The following is a 27,041-nucleotide window of genomic DNA, read 5'->3' as shown; positions in this document are numbered from 1 at the left end:
TGAATTCCACAGCATCGGTGCAGTTGTCAGCATGCAAAAGTACTATGACATGTGATGTTTTGAAATGTAATTTATGTTTATGAAAAGGAAGATTTCTGACTAGAACTCCATACATACCCAGAAGACTACTGAATTCAAGCCAGCTCTAGCAACAATAATGACCATTTAAAGCCATGTTTTCAGAACTTTCTAACAATGAGCATGAATAAATTGCGAAATATTCTGATTTAATTTTGAAAGAAATGGAACATTTTCAAATAGCTCATATTTGTATTCACTGATTCAGAGGAAAGAGAAATAAAAACAAAGAGCGTGAACCAACAACTAAACCGTCTTGAAAATATGGGCCCGCCAGAGATACCTGTGTAGCTTTTACCTCTCACAGTTCGTGGGAGTGTGCAGGGCTTCAGCTGGTACATGCCAGTGCGCATTGCCCATGGCTGCAAATTGCCATGCCCCAAGTGACACCTGGTGGCAGAAACAGCGTCACCCCATCACTTGAGCCTTGGACCAGCTGTGGCAGCTGGGAGCAGAGCTCTGTCACATCCCACCCCTGCATCAGCGACTGAGGGATGCTGAGAAAAAAATGTCTTGCCTTGCAGGACAGCAGTGCAAATCCCAGCCTTGGTAAATTCAGATGATGTTACTGGTGGAGGCTGGTTTGTTCTCCTGCCAGGCCATGTGTATTGGTGTTGACAGCAGCATTCTCCATTACAACAATAGGAGTCGTTCTATTACCGTCTGACCCCCTTTGATTTCATGCTCTAAAATAAAAGCCCATCAGGAGAGTATTCTTCTCCTGTGTAAGTTTAGCAAATAAACAAATAGAACTCCCTAGATTCATAATCTCACCTGTAACATCAGGAGATTTTACTACCTGAAGTTAGGCAACATCACATTTATATATATTTTAGTAATCAAACATTATACAATTACTTTTCTGTACTTTGACACTGATCCCTCAAAGATTTGTATACATTTGATTGTAGTTGCACAACTAAATATCCACGTGTTCCCGCATACCTGGAGCTTCAGGACTGCCACACATTTTTGAAGCTGCTGGTAATTCATAGATTTTGTTTGTTTATTTATTTATTTTAAAGACAGAGATACAGATTGCCAAGTGACTGAGCAGGGAGGAGGCTACTGCCACTGTGAGTGGGAGGTAAACTCCTGAGACCTGGGGGTCTGCCTGGGGAGCCAGCACAACTTAGCTTGGAGGTGCTGGTGTTCCCAGAGCGGCCCGTTTACTCCACTGCACAGATTGCCGAGATGCTGCTCAATCAGCTCTCAAACTCCCAGAGTTTATGGCACAGTCTTTTAAAGCAAACCTAGCTCTTTCCACGGAGGTACAGACTACCACAGGCAACAGAATGAATCTTCGTTATTGCAGAGAATAGAGCTTTCAAAATGTGTCCATTCTGTTCCTCATTTATATTAACTGTTTCTCTTACAGCTGTACTGAAGGTTGTTTCATCTGTTCTACAACTGGGTAACATTGTCTTCAAGAAGGAGAGAAACACTGATCAAGCTTCTATGCCAGACAATACTGGTATGATTTACCACTTAAAAAATTTAGTTAACATTAAGAGATTAATAAAATAGCAGCTGAGTAAGCACTCTCTATCAGTACTTTTTATTTAATTGTTATTAAATAAAGGTTTTATTGTCACAGGCTTTAAAAGATATACTATACTTAAAATCAGCTCAATCATCATTACCTTTTCTAGTAATCTTGAATCCATAAATTGATGAACAGTGAATTTGCTGCTTGGATCATGAATAATACTTATGTGGCAAGTGGCATCTCTTGTACGTACAATAGAGGAGCTTTAAATGAAGATGAAGAACTTCATATACTTGCTGAGCTGCTCATATTCATGCTTACTGACCTGCTAAGAGAAAAGTCAATCTGGAATAAAATCTCACTCTTTTATTCTAGCTGCACAAAAAGTGTGTCACCTGATGGGGATTAACGTGACAGATTTCACAAGATCTATTCTAACCCCAAGGATCAAAGTAGGACGAGATGTTGTTCAAAAAGCTCAGACCAAAGAGCAGGTATCTACTTGCAGTCTGCTTAGCTCTCCTGAAACTATTCTCCTTTCTTCTTTTTTGCTTACATCTTGTCTAAAGGGAAATTTCAGTTTTCTGTCTCATGATCTATACAGAAATTAGCAGCTAATTTGGTTTCTTCATTCACTTACAATTTTCTCTTCTTTTTCTCAGGCGGACTTTGCCATAGAGGCTTTGGCCAAGGCACAATTCGAACGTCTCTTCCGTTGGATTCTAGCTCGTGTAAACAAAGCTCTCGACAAAACAAAAAGACAAGGTGCTTCCTTCTTGGGAATCCTTGATATTGCTGGATTTGAGATTTTTGAGGTATGTACTATGGGATACAAGTTGGCTAAACTCCTTATTATCATGCAGAGGTTTGGATGCAAGATGACAAAAATCCAAGTTTAGAGCCACAAAACCAATTTGGTTCTTTCAAGCTGGCTACCAGCCCGTGGGCAACATGACCTACAGGCCTCCTACACTCTTGCTCGCCTCTCCCTCAGGCGAGAAGGGCTGGGAGCACGCTCCTGCTGGGCTTCTGCAGGGCTCAGTGTTTAGAGCCAGGGTCTGCTTTTTATGGTTTATTGAACAGGTCCCAGTACAAAGATTTACCACTTGAGAACTTACTGTAAATTCTCAAGTCCTTATATTAGAAAAATATGAATCCTTATATTTGAATTATTGTAATATGTAAAAATACATAGAATATGGCAAATTTCATCTTGTCACTTAAGTTCCCTCATGAAGGTCTTGTTCTAACATTAGGAATTCATTTTTTTTCCTCTTCACAGATCAATTCCTTTGAGCAGCTGTGCATCAATTACACTAATGAGAAACTTCAGCAGCTTTTCAACCACACAATGTTTATATTGGAGCAAGAGGAATACCAGCGAGAGGGCATTGAATGGAATTTCATTGACTTTGGCCTTGACCTGCAACCTTGCATTGAGCTGATTGAAAGACCAGTAAGATCATATCTCTATAGGTGGGATACTACATAGCTTGCATCTGGGTCAGTTACGTATCAGTACAGTAAGAGAGCCCTTTAAGGTATTTCGGATCCTTTGTTGCCTGGGAGGATTTGTAACATAAGGGATAAAGGAAGTGGTGCTCTCTCTTTGCCTCTGCCTGTGATGATACTGACTGGATATTGCTCACATTGCAGACCAACCCTCCAGGTGTCCTGGCCCTGCTGGATGAAGAGTGCTGGTTCCCCAAAGCTACTGATACATCCTTTGTGGAGAAACTATGTCAAGAACAAGGCAACCATCCCAAATTCCAGAAGCCCAAGCAGCTCAAGGATAAAACTGAGTTCTGTATAATGCACTACGCAGGAAAGGTATGACATATTGAGCTATTTTCATGTAGGGAACTTGGATTCTTTGATGCCCAATTGGTAAAAAAGAAACAGTGCGGTACCCACATTGATAAGGGAAGGCTTTAATTATATAATGTATATATTAAGTGCTTTAATTACATAACATATGAAATAAGATTTGCAAAATGTTCATAGTTCTGCTAAGCTCACATGAAAACAAAAATAACCAGCACCGGGGTTATTGAAAATCCAAGTAATCTGAATTCCTTTCTAGCAAGCAAATTTTTTAAAGGCAGGGCAGGTGCCCTGCCATGGGTGCGTCTGCCAAAAAGCTTTTCAGATGCCAGTACATGTGAGAATAAATACTGAACTCAGCTCTCAAACATCGAAAGCTTTTCAGATTATTACTATTTGTAAGATTTTGTGTTAATACAGTGCCCGGTGTTCTTGGACACTCCAGATTTCGTCATCAAGAACAGATTTTTGACATAGCACTGTTTCCTGCAGGTTACCTACAACGCAACTGCCTGGCTAACAAAGAACATGGATCCGCTAAATGACAATGTGACTTCTCTGCTGAACCAGTCTTCAGACAAATTTGTAGCAGACCTTTGGAAAGATGGTATGAATCACAACTCTAAATCAGTAATGTGGTTTAAAGGGATAAACTTCTACTAGGACTTTTTAAATTCTGCCCCTTGCTGGCAGGACACAATGTGAAAAATATAAGCATAGAAGAGACTGAACTAAGAAACAAGAATAATGTGTTCTAAAGACATATTTAAGGAAAGCATCATTAGACAGTTTTAAGCACAATCAAAAAATTTCCTTACTTGATATTATTCAGCAACAGAATAAAAAATATTCATTACAATGTTACAATGTTGCTGAATATGTGATATTATAAACCTCATTGAACACAGGTTATTGTTGGGTTTTATAAATGACTTACCTTGCACACACCCCTCCCAGAAGTCCCACCCAGTTCTCTCCAGAGATGTATAATCCCAACTAAACTCCATGAGGAGAATGTCTGCGTACATATAAAACACTGTTTTTGAAAAGTTTATATGGATCGATAACACATATACTACAGTATAAATATTTAATATATGGACATAAGTGTGCACGCAAACACCAGCAAGGTGGCTTTGAATTATCAAATAACTAAGGGGGATTATTAGCTAGACTTTGAGAACCACTGGGTAAGAGATGGGAGTCAAGAGATGACGTTGTTCCTGGTTCTGACACCAACCTACCAATTGGATATTTTGCAGAAAGACTTTCCTTTTTAGAGAAAAAATATATTCTGTGTATTCAGTTGCTCCATTCTGTCACTAGTTAACAAAGATCCTTATTTTCACGTTTGACAGAAATAAACTATTTACCCAGAAGGCTCTTCTAGTACTTCTACTGCATCAAAAAATCTATTAGTCCTCTTCGAGAAGCTGCAGTTTAACAATGCCAGGGACAGGTGCAACGTGATGTGAGGACAGTTTAAATAAGCAGTTCCATTCATACTTTCTTTTATATTTCAGTGGATCGTATAGTTGGGCTGGACCAGATGGCCAAGATGACTGAAAGCTCACTCCCTAGTGCTTCAAAAACCAAGAAAGGCATGTTCCGTACTGTTGGCCAACTCTATAAGGAGCAACTGACCAAACTGATGACCACCTTAAGGAATACAAATCCCAACTTTGTCCGCTGTATCATTCCAAATCATGAAAAAAGGGTAATGCTCAATTTTCAGATTCCTGGCACATTATTCGCATTGAGCTGCTTACTGTACCAGCACATCGCAGAGCTGAATGATGCCTTCAAACATAGATACGCAGCTGGTAACAGTTTTGTAAATTTATACTGTGCTAAAAATACTTTCCGTTCCATTTTCAGGCTGGCAAACTTGATGCACATTTAGTGCTGGAACAGTTGCGCTGCAATGGTGTCTTGGAAGGTATTCGTATCTGCCGGCAGGGATTCCCCAACAGGATTGTCTTCCAGGAGTTCCGTCAGCGGTAGGAATCCCTCACTCAGTCCTAACTCTGGGTTTAATCATGGTGTACATGTTTGTACAAAATAATCTGATGCGTTTCAGCCTCCCTAACATCACCATCTTTTGGCAGATATGAAATTCTTGCTGCAAATGCTATTCCTAAAGGATTCATGGATGGGAAGCAGGCTTGCATACTGATGGTGAGGAAAGCATTTTTGATCCTATTGATAATAAGGTCTATACTACTTATAGAAAAGCTGTTGAGAGTGAACAGAAATGAGAAGTAATTTTTGATGCCCTAAACCTCAGCACTGGAGTTAACAAATATCCATCTTTTCCTCCAGATCAAAGCATTAGAACTTGATCCCAACTTGTACAGAATTGGACAGAGTAAAATCTTCTTCAGAACTGGTGTTCTGGCTCACCTGGAAGAAGAGAGAGACCTGAAGATCACAGACGTTATTATCACCTTCCAGGCTCAGTGCCGAGGCTACCTAGCAAGAAAGTAAGAATATGTACTAACAAAAAGAATGTCTTCTGCAGCAGAGTATCTACAGTAGCCTTTAGTTCAATGTATAACAAACTGAAGATATTAAGACATTTTATTACCATTTATTATTTCTATTGCATTAGAACTCAATTTGTTTCCAATGAAGGACTCACTTCCTGCCCAGAAGAGGCTTATTAGTATAATTAAAGGGAAGCAATTACATTATGAGGATACTTACACCCTCTGTACAGTAAGCTGTCTAAGGCAATGATCCATCATTTAAACATGTGTTTGTACAAGCGGGAGAAGGAGCATCCTAGCCTATAACTAGAATCTTATGCACTATCACAAGTAGCAGCACCACTGGCATTTGTAAAACATAAAATCATTTCTTACACAGCTTGGGCATGAAGCACTGATCATCTAGCACAATCTCAGTTAACGTATATCACAAAACTTTTAACAATAATGCCCCTTTTCTGCATACTACCAAGGCTTTCAAATTGCTGAGCAAAGAAATTTAAATATAATAGGTTTCAAGAATGATGACCAATGCAAGCTCTGAATGCCTGTGTACTCTGGAAAGATGTTCACAACCAGAACTAGATCTATACTTTGTGGTTTGTGCCTACCTGTGGAGTGCAAACAGTTAAAAACCAGAAGACTAAATAAAATACCAGAAAGCTAAACAGTTACCACCTTTCCTCAGGAAAGCACAGGCACTGTTTAAGTGTCAAAAGGATTTGTGCCAGACTTCTTAAACCATGTGGCTAATCAGCAGACTCTCATGCCAGAGTTTCTTTGTTAATGTGCATACCTTGCAGACACCTTACACTCTCAGATTGAACAAATTTGCTTTATGTTTTTAATCACAGAGCCTTTGCCAAGAGACAGCAACAGCTGACTGCAATGAAGGTTATCCAAAGAAATTGTGCTGCCTATCTGAAGCTGAGGAACTGGCAATGGTGGAGACTGTTCACTAAAGTGAGTGACTGCTATCGGCAAATCTCTCCTCAGCTTTCCAAAAGAAATGAGGCATATCATGTCAGGCACACTCCTTGTTCCAAAGTCCATCGCAGCTGATATCAAAAGCCTCATTATGAGGAGCAGCTGAGGGAACTGGCGTTGTTTAGCCTGGAAAAAGGAGGCTGAGGGGAGACCTTATCGCTCTCTACAACCACCTGAAAGGAGGTTGTAGGAGGTGGGAGTCAGTCTCTTCACCCAAGTAACAAGGGATAGGACGAGGGGAAAGGGCCTCAAGTTGCACAGGGGAGGTTTAGATTGGATATTAGGAAAAATTTCTTCACCAAAAGGGTTGTCAAACATTGGAACAGGCTGCCCAGGGAAGTGGTAGAATTGCCATCCCTGGGGGTATGTAAAAGACAGGTAGACATGGTGCTTAGATACATGGTTTAGTGATGGTGTTGGCAGTGTTAGGTTGGTGGTTGGACTCAATGACCTTAAAGTTGCCTTCCAACCTAGATGATTCCATTATTAGCTTCACAAAATTTTGGGTCAGAGATACTCTGGAGAGTTATATAATGCCATTAACATTAAAGTTAGTTCTAGCTTGAGAAGAAAAGAAACTAGTTAAGCAGAGATTAATAAAAGATTTTACATGTTTGGGGACTTTTTTTAATTGCCAAAAATGAAATAATTTCACAGGGGTGGGTAAAGAGAAGACAGTAAAATTGAGTTCTGTGAACACGTTTTGTATCTATGGGGGACTCTGTAGCTCAGGAGTTCCCTAATTGGGACACTAAACATTTTCCTGCTAGGCACTCAAGAAAATTAAGTTTATTTTCCTATTCAGGAGGCCCGGGTTGGTTTTTTGTTTTGTTTTTTGTTTGTTTGTTTGTTTGTTTGGGTTTTTTTGTTTGTTTGGGGTTTGTTTTTGTTTTTCCCCCCAAGAATGGCCTTCATTTTGGATACAGAAAACTGTTCCTACTTGCATTGACAGCAACCTCCTCTCCAATCAGAAATAGGCAGTAACACACGTGCATGTGCACATTGCCTTTCTATGCAGAAGATGTAGCTTTTATGCATTATCAATGGACAGAGACAGGCTTGAAGCCATTCAAAAAGTGACACTAACGGAGGCAGAGATGCTCACAAGGCTCCAAGAATTAACACTGAGATGGCCAAGCGCAACACTGTTGTGGCTTGCTGGTTTAAAGATGCTTACATCAAGTTTGGCTGGACAGTATTTGTCCACTACCTGAGGAACAACAGGCAGCGCTACCATTAGTGCCAGTCAGCCTGGCACCTTTAAGTACCATGCTCAATAACATAAATACTGACAGGAAACGTTCTTAAAAAAACCTCTCTATTTTCAGGTGAAACCACTGCTGCAAGTCACCCGCCAAGAGGAAGAAATGCAAGCCAAGGATGAAGAACTACAAAAAACAAAGGAAAGACAACAAAAAGCAGAGAGTGAATTGAAGGAGCTGGAACTGAAACACACACAGGTGATTTACAGCCCTGAGCCTCTGGGAAACGCTAGCCGTTCTGTCACCATTTCTAGCAGCTATTACAATAAAGGTGTCTTTTTTCTTTGTAATCACAAGTGTATTCACAGCCACGGTCCAGAACAAAAGTTCCGTACAGACAAACTCCCAGTTATTTCAGCAGTGGCCCAACGTCCACAAAAGAACCTGTGGTAGAGCTGCCTGCCCGTGCACTGGGACTATCCAACAAAAAGACACTGTGGGGCAATTCACAATCTTAGTCTTAATTTCCTACCCATTTTATTTGCGTAGCTTTGTGAAGAGAAGAACCTCCTTCAGGAACAGCTTCAAGCAGAAACTGAACTGTATGCTGAAGCTGAAGAGATGAGAGTCCGTTTAGCTGCTAAGAAACAAGAGCTGGAGGAGATTCTGCATGAGATGGAAGCCAGAATTGAGGAAGAGGAGGAGCGCAGCCAGCAGCTGCAAGCAGAAAAGAAAAAGATGCAACAACAAATGCTGGTAAGGAGGCATACATGACAAATACAGACAATAACTTGTAATGCACAGAGAAAAAAATGGAGAATGGCAAACCTCAGACCCTATGAAAGTGCTTGCTACACAGCCCTCTGTAGAACATGTGTCTGTGGCACTGAAGTAAAACCAATCAATTGATGCCCTTCCCTCCCGAGTTCTCTTCTTCCCCATTTCAGTTTTAAATATTTTCTCTAAAAATTATTCTAACAATTATTTCCTTCTAAATCGCCAAGCATTACAGACTGTCTAGTTCTTAATGAAAACAACAAAGTCTACAACATACTCCACATGCAGTGACAAACATTAAGCATTTCCTATAATCTGAGCAGTATTTTATTTCCAGAACTCATGTTTTCTGGGTCTCTTTTTCCCCCTCAAAGGACCTTGAGGAACAGCTAGAAGAGGAAGAAGCTGCAAGGCAGAAACTGCAACTTGAAAAAGTAACAGCAGATGGCAAGATAAAGAAAATGGAAGATGATATCCTCATAATGGAAGACCAGAATAACAAGCTAACCAAGGTAAGCATTGTGGTCCATTTTCTTACTTTGTGAAAATAGTGCAAGATGAGAGAAAACCTTCTCTTCTGCTAGAATAGGAATACTCTTGACTATATAGTCTCATGGGTGTACAGATTCATTAGACCATCAGTCCAGCCTTTATCAAACAAGTTTCTGATTTTTTTCCATGCTTAAACAATTCAAAATCGTGTGAAACTACTGGTTTTGAGGTCTGTTGTGGTAATAATATCTTCAAGCAAAATACTCACAGCAGTCAAGCACAATCAGTGGAATACATGTCTTCTGGGCCCCAAGCAGAGTAAATAATTCTCTTGGTTTTCAACTAATTTCAACCAAACTTAATGATTAAAAATAGAAGTAAGCATGTATTCCAGTATTTTTTGAAAGGGGATGCTCCTCTGAACTGGGCCCTGTACTTACCAACCAATGGAGTGAGCACAAGATTTTAATATCAGCAGATTAGAGAATATGGAAGTTGTAGGCACCACACCTCAGCTCCTCTGTAATTGACAAATTGAAATGTATCACTACAATCTCAAGAAACACAGCATAAAAAGACAGTATCTTGGACATTTTTTGTTGGCAAACAGTTGATTCACAATCACCAATGACAGACACTTTTGTTAACAGAAGTATTTTATTTTTCTTAAGGAAAGAAAACTCCTTGAGGAAAGAATAAGTGATCTAACAACAAATCTTGCAGAAGAAGAAGAAAAAGCCAAAAATCTTACCAAGCTGAAAAACAAACATGAATCAATGATTTCAGAACTTGAAGGTAATACGAACAAAAGTGGTTTACATCAGGTTTTTTCCCTTAGCACACACAAAAAAAAAAACCACAAAACAAACAAACCAACCAACCCCAAAACACCAAAAAAAAACCCAACCCGCACACAGAATCCAGAGAGAACTTCTAAAAAATGTGTGGGGTGTTTTCCAAATTTCTTCTGCTGGAGCCATTTTGTGCATGAGAATCACCAGAACCCCAGGGTGCATAAACCATAGATACCTTTATTTTTCTAACATATGAAAGAGTAGATGAGAGAAAATTGGGAAAAAATTGATGCTTCTGGAGAAACATAAATAAATGATTCTTTGGGGTGACTAGAAATAAGTGATGACAGTAAGGTATCGCATGTTGCTTCAGCAACACAGTGACTTGTAGTTAAATGTATGGCCTCACTGGAGACCAGAACATTTTTTTGCCTAAGTTCAAGATCAGATTAAGGACTCCTTGCACTAACACACTCCCATAACCAAAATCCTTACTTTTTCAGTGAGACTGAAGAAAGAAGAGAAGAGCAGGCAAGAACTGGAGAAAACAAAGAGGAAGTTGGAAGGGGAATCGAGTGATCTACATGAGCAAATTGCAGAGCTCCAGGCACAAATTGCTGAGCTGAAGGCACAGCTAGCCAAGAAGGAGGAAGAGCTGCAGGCTGCTCTAGCCAGGTATTCACTCCTGAACCTGCACACAGGTTGAAAACCCAGGATGGAACATATGTTTCTTCCCTTTCCAGACACTGAGATGCTGCAGTCATGAATCTCATCTCTCGGTTACATCCACCCTGCATGCTTTCCCCATTTTCCAAGTTTCCTGTTACAAAAAATAATGATACTCTTTTTTGCCCATAGACATATAATCTTACCTCTAGATATCAAGGAAAACTCCTCTTCCCAATGGCATTGGCAGTGCTGTCAAGTAAAGAATGAAGTGTAACAACATACTTCATAGGCAAAAGGCAGAAATTACTTGAGTCTGACCTTGACCCATTCCAGAGTCTCAGTGGATTTTCTGTATAAATTTAAGACGGGCAACACTCAACAAAAACTTTTGCTGAATTGGCTGATCAGCACCTCCAGGAATTGCATCTTGATAAAGTACAGCTGCCAGATCCTTTTTGCATCAGTTCCCCTGCTTTCTTGCTCAAACCTATAAACCTTTAATCTCTGTATACTGATTTCCTCAAAGTGAAAAGATTTTTTTTTTTTTTAATATATAAAATTATATACTCTCTTCTCAGGCTTGAAGAGGAAACTAGTCAGAAGAACAATGCCCTCAAGAAGATCCGTGAATTGGAATCTCACATCTCTGATCTCCAGGAAGACTTGGAGTCTGAGAGGGCTGCAAGAAACAAAGCAGAAAAACAGAAGAGAGACCTAGGTGAAGAACTGGAGGCTCTCAAGACAGAGCTTGAGGATACTTTGGATACCACAGCCACCCAGCAAGAGCTCAGGTATGGAGACGTAGCGCATGGGCCAAAAATAAACGTCACCAAGCTCAGTACTATACTGCCTAGTAACTGTGCAGTAGTACTTTTTTCCCCAGTGACTGGAACACTCTTATCTGCTGCTGCTCCATTTATGTGTATTACCTTCCAGAGCAAAGCGTGAACAAGAGGTCACAGTGCTGAAGAGAGCTCTGGAGGAGGAGACTCGAACTCATGAAGCCCAGGTCCAGGAGATGAGGCAAAAGCATACCCAAGCTGTGGAAGAGCTAACAGAGCAGCTGGAACAATTTAAACGGGTAATCAGAAATCCATCTTATTGAAAACTATCCACTAGAAAACATGTCTTCCTTTTACAGATTATCTTTCTTCACTTCATGTTTTTAGGCTAAAGCAAACTTGGATAAGACCAAACAGACACTGGAGAAAGACAACGCTGATCTGGCTAATGAAGTCAGGAGCCTGAATCAGGCCAAACAAGATGTGGAGCACAAAAAGAAGAAGCTGGAAGTACAGCTGCAAGAATTACAGTCCAAATACACTGATGGAGAGCGTGTTCGGACAGAACTCAATGAAAAAGTTCATAAGTTACAGGTAGGAAGGAGTTTGACCTTTTGCTGTGATACCTTGGGCTTGAGAAGACCAATTTAGACTGTTCTGTGAGGGTATACCTAGAGGAACCCCAGCCCTGTTGACTTCTGCTGAAATGCTCTTCTTTTTTTTTTGTTATCTGTAGGGTTCCCACCTTGAATTTCTACCTCAGTTATCACACAATTAAACAATTACAACCACTCTGTCTCACAGAAAGTGAGAGCTCTTAGTCTCATTATCCCTCTGTACAGGCTGCAGTCTGTAATGCCACCACTGGTTCAATGACTGTGTTGCATGTTTTACAGAGTTTCTTTCTGTTCATTCATTTTTGGGTTGTGGGGAACATTGATAGGAATGTGGTCTCTGGAAATGGATTAGGCAGATATTAAATACATAAGGTGCTCAGAAAAAGTGACAATGAAATGAGAATGTTCACTTATCTATGATTTAGTGTCTAATAAGAAATAACTAAAGATAATGTAAAATGGTTCTTTAGTAGATATTCAGTGTCCAGCAATACTAATCAAGCTTATTGTTGCAACTTTGCCCATAGCAGCAGTAAGCTTTTATTATTTTAAATTCGTGAATAAATAAGGAAATATAATCAAAATGCATCAACTTCTTTCAAACTTAGGAAGAGGAAGAAAAATCCACAAAAACACCCCAACGTTCCCCTTTGCAATTCATTGAAAAGAGTAAACTAGTATTGCCTTATGAATATTACTATGTTTTGACGTATAGTCATAAAATACTAAGGTAAACTAGACAAAAATGGTATTAGGACTTGGGAGTGTTAATACACAGGTCGCAAAGATGACACATGCAGACACTGCAGAGTTTGTGTGCAGGATTTAGTTCCATTGGACTTAAATCCCACGTATTGTCCAAAAAAATTATGGCAAAATTGTGAATTCCAGTTAAGCTAGAAATACTGTTGGTGCTTGATATGACCCAGAAGCACAGGAGCAGACACAGATCCCGTTCAATGATAAGATTTCAATCTAGAGTTTGGAGGAAGATTTTGAAGTTGTGCAAAATAACTGAGTTTACTCACTGTTGTGTCGCACAGGTTGAGGTTGAAAACGTTACTGGCTTGCTCAATGAAGCAGAAAGCAAGACAATCAAATTGACCAAAGATGTTGCAACCTTAGGATCTCAGCTACAAGATACACAGGTAAACTTTCATCCAGTGTCAACTCACCTGCAATGTTTATAAAATGCACTATAAATAGACCTAAACTAATTGACTGTTCTGCCGGTTGATATGGTGACTGTAGGAGCTGCTTCAGGAAGAAACGCGGCAGAAGCTAAATGTGTCTACCAAGCTTCGTCAGTTAGAGGATGAGAAGAACAGCTTGCAAGAGCAGTTGGATGAAGAAGTAGAAGCAAAACAAAATCTGGAGAGACATATTTCAACACTGACAATACAGGTATCAGTGCCATAGCTAGATCAGTAGTTCCATCACTGAGAGTTTTTTCAGTAATTCCAGAGGTTTCGGATCTCTAAAACTATCCCAGCACAGTACATGGGCCTTCAGGGAACTAGTGCTGTTAGCCCAAGTGGCATCAGTGAAGTTCCACAATGGAGCCAGCAGGCTCCCTGTTTTTTAAAGTGTGATCTCTAGGACAGGTACAAATGCAAGGTAGCTCCCAAGATAGTCTTGCACACTAGACCTGTATGCACATACTAGGTCTGTGGTCTGCCTCACATTTTGAAGGCTGGGTGATGGGTAACTGGTCACTAGCTTCACATGGGTCAAATTAGATAAGATTTCTGGGCCTTGGTTATCTCCTGGCCGTCTTCTCTGCCAAGCTTTGTTGTCACTGCTATAAAGATTTGTCCTCTGAATTCAAATTTCAGCTCTCTGACTCTAAGAAGAAGCTACAGGAATATTCCAGCACAGTAGAAACTATGGAAGAAGGCAAAAAGAGACTCCAGAAGGAAATTGAAAGTCTCACACAACAGTTTGAGGAAAAGGCTGCTTCTTATGACAAACTGGAAAAAACCAAGAACAGACTCCAGCAGGAGCTGGATGACCTGGTGGTGGACTTAGACAACCAGCGTCAGCTGGTCTCCAACCTGGAGAAGAAACAGAAGAAGTTTGATCAGGTATGGATTTAAGATTCTCTGTTGCTATGTTATCACTTAACTTCTCTGGGAACTCAGACTCCACTGGTTTAGTGAAAGATAAAGCAGGGACAAAAAATAAAGTAAAATTTAATTACGCATACACTGGTTAATATTGTATTTATATACATTTATCAAAAAGCAGAGATTTTTCCTCTGTCACTAACAACTGACAAGACAGTTGCAATGGAAAAACCCTATTACTAATGACTTCCTGTATTAACACTACCTTTTTACAGATGCTAGCTGAAGAGAAGAACATCTCTTCAAAATATGCAGACGAAAGGGACAGAGCAGAAGCTGAAGCTAGAGAAAAAGAAACAAAGGCTTTGTCATTGGCCCGAGCACTTGAAGAGGCTTTGGAAGCCAAAGAAGAACTGGAGAGAACGAACAAAATGTTGAAAGCTGAAATGGAAGACCTTGTTAGCTCCAAAGATGATGTTGGCAAGAACGTAAGTTTTGGGCCTCGAACAATTTCCACAACAATAACTTAAAATAGCAGCTAACAAACAGATCATTGTTTTCAGTGCGGGAAATTGTCTGTAGCACACAAATCCATTCAGTAAGATCAGATATTTCATATAGAATTCAAAGGTTATTCCATTTGTGCCCAAACTTTCAAGACAGTTGGTGAACGTCTTTATTTTTAACATGACTTCAAGCATGAAGAAGTTTCTTATTGATTTCTAAGACTGAAAAAACATTAAGGAGATTCTAAATAATTTACTAGTTTATTAAGCAGCTTTGAAGTTGTAAACTTTGCAAATCTGATTTTATTAGTTATATTTGACTTTGCCACCAGCCTAACATTTACTTGTATAGCTACAGCAAATTTCCACTGACGCATTGCCAATCACTTCTTTTCTTTTATTACAGTGACATGATAATACTACTTTTAATACTAAATAAATTCAATTATGATACTTGACTACATTAAAAATGAAAGTTCCGGATAAAGAGAATCTCAGGTTATTTTAAGACAGATTTCTAAGTGTACAAAAAATTATAATTTACCATTTTCAGTGCAAATTAGTTCATTCATTGTCAACAGCTGATATTTTCAAATGTGGCTTATACTGCAGGTAGACTGTGTTTAACTAGAATTATTTTTAGTTTTTAATAACAATTCTATTAAATTCTCATTGCTTGAAAGGTCCACGAATTGGAGAAATCTAAACGGACCCTTGAACAGCAAGTAGAAGAGATGAAGACACAATTAGAAGAGCTAGAGGATGAGCTACAGGCTGCTGAAGATGCCAAACTCAGGTTGGAGGTTAACATGCAGGCCCTGAAAGGCCAGTTTGAAAGAGATTTACAAGCCAGAGATGAACAGAATGAGGAGAAGAGAAGACAACTCCTTAAACAGGTACTATTCCTTATTATTGCCTTCGTAAATATCTAACCAAGCCAGTTGAAAGTCCCCAGCCTCATGCCATTATTAAAAGCACCATACCATAATGAAAAGAAAACATTACATTGCCTTGTTGTTGGCAAATACTAATAATAATTTTTTAAAAGTATATTATTGTACTAGAAAAGGCACAAAACCGCATAACAGGTTTTTTTCCTGGTTTAGTAGCAGGTGCACAATTGCCAACAGATATAGCAATTTAACACTACATCCAGTATAGTATAAAACATATGAATTGTTTTTTTCTGACATGGTCAGAGGAACCTTCCTTATATTGTCAACGCAAGTGAAAAAAGACAGCTTCTAATATATCTGCCTTCCCAAGGTACACTGGATGGATACAAAAGCACTGGAAATGAAAACGGACAGGACGAGGCCTATTTGTATACAGTAGTGTTGTGAGAGCAAGGGCAACTATGATAGTCATCACCTTGTAACAGACATATTTCCACAAATATAGAACCCAAATTGCTGACTCCTTTCAAGAATCTTTACTTTTTGGACGAAATGGAAATGTATTTTAAATGCCAGTGAAATCACAATTAATAGAGATATAGGAGGCTGTACATATTATTCAGACATGCACAGAGTGTCTGAGTGCTAAAGGGCTTTCCTAAACTTAAGTTGTTTTCTTCAATGATCAGCTCCATGAATATGAAACAGAACTGGAAGATGAACGGAAGCAACGTGCCCTGGCAGCTGCAGCCAAAAAGAAGCTGGAGATTGATGTTAAAGATCTGGAAAGCCAAGCTGATTCTGCTAATAAAGCTCGGGAAGAAGCCATCAAACAACTTCGCAAATTGCAGGTATGTAACCCCACAAATCCAGTTTTTCCCACTGCTGTCTTTTGTACAGCTACAATATGAAAATTAGGTGACACCTGTGAATACCCATTACACATGATTGGTTAGAAGGGGACTTTTAGCTAGACTCACAGATTCAAGGATCTGTATTGTAATGCTCAGTTTGAATGACAATGGAAAGCTTTACATGGCAAACCATAAAAATCTTTATTTTATCATTGCAGAGAGTTTGCAAAATTCTCTGGCCAGCACTCATCTGCTATTGACTTATCCACATGAAGAAAAACATAGATTCCCACGTAGAGAAAGGGCTACAGGATAAAATCTATTACAGAGCTTCAATCCTGGTTCTAACGCTTGACTCAAAAACATAAAAGACTGTTCAGAAGTCATGTTGTCTCTGAATTAACATTTTCCTATTTATACTGTAAGTCTCCATATCAACTGTTCTGTCACATGCTGACAGCTAATCAACAAAAAGGGAGGTATCAGAAAGATTAAGACTGCACATGTACTCGAATATTCAGAAGAAATAAGGACAATAGGCACTACAAAAGCTGCAGTGTGAGTGGAAGCATCGCTCTTCTTGGATTAGCATTTCAGAGCTTTCCAATATGTTAGCTGATCTCTCCAGAAAATATAAATTTAAGCAGGCATTATGACTACATAAATGTGTATGTGTTCTATTCTGTCCAAACTTCTTTCTACTGAAACTGTAGTAAAGGCAGACAAAAATAAAACTCTCTTGTTCTTTTCAACAAGGCTCAAATGAAGGACTACCAACGAGAGCTGGACGATGCACGGGCTGCCAGAGAAGAAATATTTGCTACAGCCAGAGAAAACGAGAAGAAAGCAAAGGGCCTGGAAGCAGAACTCATCCAGCTTCAAGAGGTAAAGTGGGAAACTTAGAGCAGTATGAAGCAGACTATGTGTGACCTTCAGTAGCAAAACAGAACTGCAATGAAATAAAATAGCAGCTACCGGGGATGGAAAACTATAAGCAACACTTGTTACAAGTTCCACGTGCCCCATGCACTCCACTAAAGTTGTTGGATCTACATCTGAGCATAGCCAGATTAAGTGGACAAAAATTACCTTGGAGGAAGGCATAGTTGACCAGCCTTAAAGGCAAGTGAACTGTATGATCCAACACAAATTGTTTTCAATAGCTATAAATTCCTGAAGTCTTGTTAGTGCTATTATTCCTACATGTATTAAATGGCAATCTTGTGACTAAAACCAATAAAATAGAAACCAGCTGACAGGCTGGATAAAGTATATTTCATTGTACTCCCCTAGGATTTATGATATGACAAGAATTTATTCCATTATAACAAGACAACCCACCTTATACCAGTTTTAGAAAGTTTACAGTCCTGTGTATCATGCTATAACTGTTTTTCTGAACACTTACTTTCTCATTTCTTTACTACGCTGCCTTTTCCTTTCCTCCTAGGATCTGGCTGCTGCAGAAAGAGCTCGCAAACAAGCGGATCTGGAGAAAGAAGAGATGGCAGAGGAACTTGCAAGCGCTACTTCTGGAAGGTAGGAATAGAGTGGATTACTCACAAGGCTGTAAACAAGCTGCTGAACATTGCATGGCTGCCAAGAGAAGTTATGTTCCTCTCCCAACAGCCATCTGGTCTTGACAACACAACATGCACACATTCGAACAGTTTCATTGAAATATCTAGTTCTCTTTTCTTTATGAATTATTGGCAATTCGTAATAGTTTCAACTGGTCAGAGCCATAACTACACACTTATTACCTTTAAACTTACAGGACAAGCCTTCAGGACGAGAAACGGCGCCTGGAGGCAAGAATTGCCCAACTGGAGGAAGAGCTAGAAGAGGAGCAAAGCAACATAGAGGCAATGGGTGATCGCATGAGGAAAGCGGTACAGCAGGTAGAGCTCATTTCAGCACCTGTCACTTTCTGTTTGTACGCCAGCGGAAGTTATTTGTGGTTCTGAATAAATATTTGGAGAATTGCCACCCCAAACTGCTGCCTGTCATTTCTCTGAAAGCATACAACACTTTTGACAGCATCCATTCTCACCCTCACAGGCAGAGCAGCTGAACAATGAGCTGGCAACAGAGCGCTCAACCGCACAGAAGAACGAAAACGCTCGGCAGCAACTGGAGAGGCAGAACAAAGAGCTGAAGAGTAAGCTGCAGGAGATGGAGGGAGCTGTGAAGTCCAAATTCAAAAGTACAATTGCTGCTCTGGAGGCCAAAATTGCTTCTCTGGAAGAGCAACTGGAACAGGAAGCCAGGTACTGGTCTCCCAGAGGGCACAGCTGTGCATTTATTGTTCCAGTTAATGAGACAAAAAGTAAACAAAGGTATACTGGATTTGTATAATCAGGTTCTCAGTGCCATTAAGGCTTGGTAAAGACTCTCCCTCACTTAACATTTCTTAGACATAGGGCCAGTAACTGGAGTTGTTGCATGTCCTGATTAAGAACCATTTTATTGTTGAAAAGTTCTATTGGTATCAAAGGCAAGGATCTGCTCCCCTACATTTTAAAGTAACTTCCCTAAGACCCTGCCAGGTTAAATGCCATAATACATTGTGCACTTTCTAGGCTTTTTTCTTGAGGAAATCACCTTATGTTTTAGAACAGATCTCCTGAAGCACCTCTAGCCTATAGCAAAGACATATTTGTTTTGATCAGAAGAACATGACAGTTAAGTTTTGCTTAAAATTCATCTGTTAAATTCAGTAAGGCCTTTAACATATGGGTCCTTGGTGCCAGTTTCATGAGCAACATGCCTGAGGCACCTGGACTACAGACCTTCCACATCACCAAATGTTGCACTGTCATTTGCAGAGAGAAGCAGGCTGCAGCCAAGACATTGCGCCAGAAGGACAAGAAACTGAAGGATGCATTGCTGCAGGTGGAGGACGAGAGAAAGCAAGCGGAGCAGTACAAAGATCAGGTATCAGACTGTGTCATGAGGGTCTTATTCTGGGGCACAGAGACTTTCAGGTCTTACCCTAAGAAAGGAAGATTCTGTGTTCTGCCTCAAAGAAATCTCTCTAGAAAGCAGACTGTCTGCTTGGATTCTGTGCTGGGAGAGCTATACGGCCCTTTGCTAGAAGACAGGACAATATAATTCTTCTTCCATGACGGTTCAAGTGCCAAAGCACTAGTCCTTGTCAATCAGCCAGCTGCAACAGTCTGACTGCACAGTAATATATAGGACTATGCACAACATCCTTATTGGTATATGAATGGAGACGATGAACACATTTTGTTTTAAAATTGTAGCTTTACCTAGTGCACACCAACCCGCAAACCAGAAAAGCAGAGGTGCAGCAAAAGAAACAACAAGGTAGTGTCTGAATACAGTATCATCAAAACCAACTCCCACAAAGCAAAGTTATTTTCACATTTTCTAGATTTTAAGCTTCTACCTTTGATTCAGGCCATGTTTCAGTAAAACTCTCAAGAGAAGTATGAAACTAAAGTGAGGAATGTAAAGCTATTAGATCTGTTTTGAATTGAAGTATTACTCTAAAATTTCCCTTTAGGCCGAGAAGGGCAACACACGACTCAAGCAACTGAAAAGGCAGCTGGAGGAGGCTGAGGAAGAGTCTCAGCGTATCAACGCAAACCGCAGGAAGCTGCAGAGAGAGCTGGATGAGGCTACTGAGAGTAACGACGCCTTGGGCCGTGAGGTTGCAGCACTGAAGAGCAAGCTCAGGTAGAGTGCCCTTGTTTGGGATAGCTGTTCCCACTCATTCACAGCCTTGAAATTTGGAAATAAACTAGAGAAGAAAAAAAAAAAAAGTCTGTTCAAGTAAAGAACAGACACTGACAATGCTGCAGAGTTACTCACTCCTTGTATTAGCTTGGCAGATGCAACAAAAGGCCAAATTCAGAGGGTGGAGTGCATTTCATAGACTGCAACAGTCTCAGGATTTCAGCTGTGAGATGAACAGCTGTGATAACATGGCACAGGCCTTACTTTTTTCCTAAACAAAACTCCTGTTGGTTTAAATAGGAACAGAATTAGGCTTGGTTGCTTTTCAAAACACCCCTTATATACTGGCTGTATCTATTTGTACAGAAGCAGTCACAAAAGGGTAGAAGTGCTTGTGCTTTTCACACTTTCACACATGCACAACTCTCACACGACAACCATAAACAGTCTCAGACAACATCACGGGCACGCAAGGCAAATCACATTATATGACTCTCTTTTTATATGAAGTCTCTTTTGACTTCACCATAAAGGGAATCAATGTCATCAGATCAAGGAAAAGATCAAAGTGTCCCTTTGCAATTTCTTGTTAAAACTGATCGGGGGAAAAAGATAAAGCCGTGATTAGTCAGCTACATACCCAGTATGCGAGTTCCCCTGCACTCACTGGGTTTGAAAACACCAGCTCACTGAAATAAAGAGGCTGGCTTCAATCATAAGGAAATTGCTCTACCTGCATCATCACACCATAAAACTTTGCTTTCTACCTAAACACAACAGTATTTCAGATGAAAGTAAAGCACCTGCCTAGTTGTGTTCTTGAAGCGGTTTGCCAGTGTGTTTACCAGTAACGTGCATGAACCTTCAGATGTGAATTTACTGCAAAGCGAAGTTAAGGATGTGGTAGCCTTTTCCATTAGCATCACCTTGGGTGGTGCATGCTCCTGGCTGTGTCCAGCCCTTTTTACATAGAATAGCATAAGGCTCATTTTTGTTTTATCTAAATGTAATGTAATTGGCTGTAATGTACTTTGTTTAATTATTTAAAAGTAATCTACCTACCTCTGATCATGACCATGTGCTTAGTATAACTGCCCGGGACTCTTTATCTCTGTTTCAGAGGGACACAGGAACCTTCGCATGACTAAGCAGGTACCATGCCTTCAACTTTGCAGCTAGCTTGTGTTGCACAAATTTCCATTTTCTTTGGCCCAAGTAAAAATTATGTGAGGTTTCTGCAAACTGTGAAGGCTTGGATATCTTGGCATTAATCTGTTTTATCAAAAGAGACAAATATTACAATAATTTAGCTACCATCAGCTGTTCATGAGTGATACATCTTTCTTACAAGTAGGTTATGTACTGGTGTAGACTTACCAATGTTGCATTCTCACAAGCTCTACCAACAGAGTACCTAATAAAGTACTCTGACTTTTTTTTTTGCATGAAAATAGTCTTTTTTTCACCTTATCTTTGTGCACAGCCACAAAGATTAAAATTTTTCAAATCAAATACACCATTGATTAGTAAAATTCATTAAAAGGACTAATGAATATGAAGTGTCACAGCATGTCATTAGAATTTCACAGTATTTCTTATGCATATTTTAATGCTGACTGTAAGGTTAAGACCCCATCTAACTCACCTGAGATTTGGGAAGATTTTATTTGCATGTGATTTATCACACTTACACCACACAGTCACAGACAAAAGAGAAAATCTTGCCTTTCATTACATAGCACTCTGTGCCTGTATTGCTTACAAAGGGCTATTACTTAGGCTTTTAGAACTAGTTTGCAGACATTACATTGCTTGTCTACTGTTATTAAAATGTAAAGCATGGACACAGAAATTAATATCGACACTGTAACCCAGCACAACATTATATTATACTTTATCACATTCTTTGGAGACAGGAATAATACCTGCTGTTGCAAAAATTAAAGAGCTACTGCCTTGTAATATTTGTATACCTTCTATTTTACATATGCTGGATTTGGCTGTGAATACACAAATATTTAAAGATGATGTCTTGTCCTTGCATGTGCCTTTTAGTCAGCCTAATATTTCCAGTCAGACTGTTATTCAAGCACTACTCCAGCAGCACTTGTTCAAAGGTAGATTAAATACAGAGACGCTAAGCAAACACTAATGCTTAAGACTTGTCTCAACTATACGCATTATTCTGAAGGTACTAATGCGAATGACCACATGAATATTATCAATCCCATAAACCTGTTTAATAGGAAAAGATGTAAACAAAAAGTATTTATCCCCAGGGCCAATACCAGTTTAAAGAAGTATTAAGTTTAGGCATACTGCAACAGTTTATGTTAATAAGTGGTTAGTGTGCGATACGTAGTTCACTTCTTTGTAGCCAAAACTGCACCACATAATTTGGTTAGACTCCTGCTGTTACTTCCCACCAGTCCCATGTTCTCTTATAGCACTTCAGTGAATTACTACAGCATAAAGAGAGTTATCTTACAAATGACTCACAAGGAATTGAATCCAGATAGCAGAAGTCCAAAGGGATAAAGAGCTCCTCCTTTATTGACAAGAATTAATAAATTTAGTGACCCAACTGGAATTTTCTTGTTAAACAGTAATAAGAAGTATCTGCTATCATATAATAGTAGACACTGCTTTTATACTCTGTCAAGAATATGCCAGGGTAGAAATGACACACATTTGTGTTCAATACAATGCTGTCAACGCCAGAACAACTAAGGTTAACTAACAGCAGATCTTACATGAAGCTTTATTATCCAGCTAATTGCTTGCTCACACTGAATTTTAAGGGAAGAATTGTGGAAAACAGACTACAGGTCACATTTCCACTTCGGAAACACAGATTTCTGCCTCTGAAATAAGTTAGTCCAGCCACTGTTCCCACCTGCTTCCCTTGTATGGAAGATTGAACTTGGGACTTAAATAGCTGCTTCAGAAAGAACACCACCGGCTTAGTCTTTTGCAAGGACAAGACAAGCCTTTAAATATTTATGCATAATTGCTGCACCCAAAAGTGCAGAGTCAGATATATTTAACACCAAATTAGTAACTTTGGCACAATATTCAGTGATGATGAATTTATTTTATTTCTCATGTTTGTGCTCTCAAGCCTTTACAAAGGTTTGCTTAATGAGGGGCAAGTGAGAGGCCATGTTACAAAACTTAAGTGTTTTGTAGCACAGTAGCAATGGAGGCCAAGAAGAGACAAACCCATCTTCTGTCTCACTTGCTCACACCTCCCCAAAAAATTAACCTTGAGGACCAAAGTGTCCCTGCCTTGGGCTGTGGCTATGAAATATATGGGAATGGGAGGGAGACGGGAGAGGAAAGGGGGTAAGATGGGAAAAAGCATTTTCTGTAAGCTCTTCTGCAAGACACTTGCACTGTGAAATGTGAGCACCCGCGTTACAAGTTTCAAAGCAGCAATGGTTTCCTCTATCCATTGGGAAAGAGATTGGAGCTACTCACAACCCAGGATGCCATACATATCAAAACACTTGTGGCGCTCTGACCAACGCAGCCTTTGCAGAGAGGGACTGTGCGTGGGCTCAAAAATGCCTGCTGACATCCGCAGCACTGCTCCAGTCCCAGGTCTCATGGGCCTTCAGTAACTTATACAGACTGCAGGTCAGAAATCCAGCACAAGCTCGCTCGCTCTCCTTGCTCTTCTAAAGGAACAGGAAGGACACTCTCCTGCTGTTGTGGGTACAAGCAGCCCTCTTTCCCATCCCTTCCCAGCACAACCAGTTGCAGTCCCCATAGGGGAAAATGGTGAAATGAAGGGAAGACTAGGGCGTATTTGGGGCAGATGAACTATTTAGAGGAGAATTTTAAGCACAAGAACAGGAATCTCATCACAGTTCCAAGCAACTGGTAGCCTTAACCTGTCCACAAATTACTCGTACGTGCTACAGAACAGAAAATTGTGTAAGAGGCCCACAGCTCTTGGCTGTTCTGCATTTAAAAACATCAGCCCCACAGGTACTGTTATAAAACTCTATGCTTATTTGTGAGGACTGAAAATGACCTAACATCTGATTTTTTTTAATATTTTTTTCTCTCTTACTGCAGGAGGGGAAATGAGCCAGCATCTTTTGCCCCACCCCGTAGATCTGGAGGCAGAAGAGTAATTGAGAATGCAACAGATGGAGCTGATGAAGAAATGGATGCAAGAGATGGAGATTTCAATGGAACAAAAGCCAGTGAATAAACACGCTTAAAAAAATTGCACTGCAGCAAGTGGAGGGAGGACAATATTTAGCACTGTATAAGTCTACTCTTAGTGTCAAGATCACATACACCCACTCCTCTGGCAATGATAAAAGCACAACTGCCTTGTCTCCAATGTATAGAGTACTCCAAAACTTATTTTACCATGAAGTGTATTTGCAAAGGTGGGGGGGGGTTAACACTCAGAGTAATTCACTTTGAAAATCTTCCAGAAAGAGAATTGTAGTAGTTCAGATGATTTAAATCCCAGTGAACTATAGTTTACACAGGATTTGAGAGACTGTTGCAGTGGGGGGGAAAAAAAAAAAAACAAACGCATTGGTCAGTTAATCTTTTCTTAAACTTTCATTTTGTCTTGAGTATTCGATTAATATAGGGTTTTTTCCTGGTTACTACACCCCTGATGCACCATTCACAAGGTGGAAGTGCCTTTTTAATCACTTACTGAAAAATAAAGTATCATTTGTTCAAATTAAGTCAACTGTTACAGTTTTATATGCACCATGGATGTGCTTACACACTAATAAAAGGCTATAAAAACTACTCCAGTATTCTTGTGTACAGGTGTCACTTGTGTGCAGTACAGCATGCTCGAAGGGAACAGGGGATGCACTAGAGCTTCTTTACAACTCAAATACTTTTTAGAAAAGGTCATCTGTAATCATTAGAACAAAAAACTGATTTTCTCCTAAGCAATTGCTTTTGAAGGAATAAAAAAAAAAAAAAGCACATTGAGCTGAATGTAAAATGACATGAAGTACTTGGGAGAGGTTTGGTTACCTCATGGACACACAGTGCTAACTGAGGTGCCCTAGAACATATCCAAGGGCTGACAGACATGAGACAGGACCCACAGGAGACCTGCAGCATTCTGGTGCAGCAGCTGGAAAGCAGGCAGGGCCCTAAGTGTCTGTCTTTAGGCAACTGAACCCACCCTTGAAGTCTGTATGCATACAGATATTTCCAACTAAAGTCTCTAAAGCAGACTGAAAACAATTAGAAACAGCAGCCCACACTGAATGCAGTGATCCAAGCCATACCATTCTGCATTAAGGAACCAGCACACAGTTAGTTTTTATTTTTGGAGCACTCCAACGTGACTGTAGCCCACTCCTGGGAGCTACCAGGACCTACCACAAACCCCTGCAGCTCTTTCAGAGGGCACCTAGCTTTGTGGTCACACTGGGGCAGTAGAGCACCATGCACAGCACGGCCAGGTATAGAATTATTCTAAATCGAGTACAGAGAGCTTACTCGATGTCTTAGATTGCACAGCAAGTGAACCTTAAGCAGTGTGACTACCTGGAGAGCAAGTCATGCAAAAACATCCACCTTGATAACCAATGCAATCATCATCTACAGCTAAGCATTGTTCCAGAAGGCACAGAGATCAAGAACTGGAGATTCAAACTAGGCACCATTTAGCCAGCCAAATCAGAGCCCAAACAACTCTCTCTGCTCGTTAAAAAGTAAAGGAAGAGTTTAAATAAGAATCCATTTAGGGCAATTAAGATGACAAGCTGCAGAGGAGGGGGGTTAGGAGCTATCGGCTAAGACCTTGATCAGCCACACAGCCCAGCTCTGTAAACATACTCAAAAAGCTGGCTGTTAAACACACAGCTTGTGAGCCTGCGGGTGTGGGAACAAGGAGAGCAAGGACATCAGACTTCATAAAGAATGGTCTTAGGCACCAACACTTGGAGCAGAACCAGCAACTGAACAGAGAGCCCTTCTAAAAAGAATTCAGCTAGAAGATTCACATGCATAACGGTAGAGGTTGATCCGATGGTTAGAGCACTGCCCTACCACTTGAGAAACTCAGGTTCCAGTCCCTGTTTTGCAAAGCTTGTGACAAAATAGGGAGTTGGCTTCTTTAGTAACACCACAGAAAGCATCCTTCTGCAACAGTGTCCAAACTAAAGTTCCTCTCTGCACCATTACAGAGATAATTGTTCTGGACTAAATTATTTTGACAATTCTCAGTAACATACCCACCCCTGGTCTGTCTGATTATATCTGTAGTCACATTAGTAATATATGTGTAAAATATATAATACTCGTACAGCCATGATTTTCCAACTTAATACCTTTTCTCAATGCTGTCTCAATCTGCTTGCAAGCCAACTTGCTCACCAAGCAGGCAAATTCTGGCAAGATAAGCAAAATGCAACTTGTCTTGACTGATCCTTCCAGGCTACACAGTCCACTGAACCATCAATCATGTGTCAACACAACTGAAAAAGTAGCCCACGCAATTCTGCTCCTCATGGGTAAGAAAAGAGTCTCAACTCCCTGTGTGAGAGGAGAGGATAAAAATCACATTAAAACAGCCATAGATCAAGACTTTAAGAGAGCACAATGTCAATAGTAAACACTGTAAATCCCAGAGGCATCTTTAGCTAGGGCAATGTGTACATTCCTTAGGGTAGGAAACCATGAGAAGAGAGAGATGTAGAAAAATCTTTGCATATGATTCAGCAACACAAACAATGTCGCTTTCAGCTTCATTGATCAGAAACAGATGAGAAACTGGTAGCAAACATCTACACATAAACCACAGTGACAATTTGCA

General features: G+C 40.0%; 1 protein-coding gene across 2 annotated transcripts in view; it reads left to right on the top strand.

Annotated features, from left to right (window-relative positions):
• MYH11 (myosin heavy chain 11) overlaps window positions 1-25,017 on the top strand; it is a 63,353-nt gene extending 38,336 nt beyond the window's left edge. The window contains exons 11-43 of one of the 2 annotated variants that reach the window (XM_082490506.1): window positions 1,457-1,552; window positions 1,943-2,061; window positions 2,230-2,382; window positions 2,850-3,023; window positions 3,224-3,397; window positions 3,884-3,998; window positions 4,915-5,108; window positions 5,270-5,391; window positions 5,500-5,569; window positions 5,714-5,874; window positions 6,735-6,843; window positions 8,196-8,327; window positions 8,619-8,825; window positions 9,221-9,358; window positions 10,010-10,133; window positions 10,636-10,807; window positions 11,380-11,592; window positions 11,738-11,882; window positions 11,971-12,177; window positions 13,244-13,348; window positions 13,452-13,604; window positions 14,036-14,284; window positions 14,542-14,754; window positions 15,456-15,668; window positions 16,358-16,519; window positions 17,279-17,407; window positions 17,973-18,061; window positions 18,300-18,423; window positions 18,584-18,792; window positions 19,351-19,459; window positions 20,055-20,227; window positions 21,348-21,379; window positions 24,311-24,441. In XM_082490506.1, the coding sequence (XP_082346632.1) occupies window positions 1,457-1,552; window positions 1,943-2,061; window positions 2,230-2,382; window positions 2,850-3,023; window positions 3,224-3,397; window positions 3,884-3,998; window positions 4,915-5,108; window positions 5,270-5,391; window positions 5,500-5,569; window positions 5,714-5,874; window positions 6,735-6,843; window positions 8,196-8,327; window positions 8,619-8,825; window positions 9,221-9,358; window positions 10,010-10,133; window positions 10,636-10,807; window positions 11,380-11,592; window positions 11,738-11,882; window positions 11,971-12,177; window positions 13,244-13,348; window positions 13,452-13,604; window positions 14,036-14,284; window positions 14,542-14,754; window positions 15,456-15,668; window positions 16,358-16,519; window positions 17,279-17,407; window positions 17,973-18,061; window positions 18,300-18,423; window positions 18,584-18,792; window positions 19,351-19,459; window positions 20,055-20,227; window positions 21,348-21,375 (4,781 nt within the window). In that variant the 3' untranslated portion in view covers window positions 21,376-21,379; window positions 24,311-24,441. Of the gene's footprint in view, window positions 1-1,456; window positions 1,553-1,942; window positions 2,062-2,229; window positions 2,383-2,849; window positions 3,024-3,223; window positions 3,398-3,883; window positions 3,999-4,914; window positions 5,109-5,269; window positions 5,392-5,499; window positions 5,570-5,713; window positions 5,875-6,734; window positions 6,844-8,195; window positions 8,328-8,618; window positions 8,826-9,220; window positions 9,359-10,009; window positions 10,134-10,635; window positions 10,808-11,379; window positions 11,593-11,737; window positions 11,883-11,970; window positions 12,178-13,243; window positions 13,349-13,451; window positions 13,605-14,035; window positions 14,285-14,541; window positions 14,755-15,455; window positions 15,669-16,357; window positions 16,520-17,278; window positions 17,408-17,972; window positions 18,062-18,299; window positions 18,424-18,583; window positions 18,793-19,350; window positions 19,460-20,054; window positions 20,228-21,347; window positions 21,380-24,310 lie in introns of both variants that reach the window. The other variant, XM_082490505.1, reaches the window with a different exon arrangement.
• The last annotated feature ends 2,024 nt before the right edge of the window (window positions 25,018-27,041 follow it).

Source organism: Vanellus vanellus, assembly GCF_965231255.1.
Source record: "Vanellus vanellus genome assembly, chromosome: 14".
Taxonomy (NCBI): Eukaryota; Metazoa; Chordata; class Aves; order Charadriiformes; family Charadriidae; genus Vanellus; species Vanellus vanellus.
Note: the sequence above shows the minus strand (reverse complement) of the source record. Positions and strands in the feature narration are given on the sequence as shown.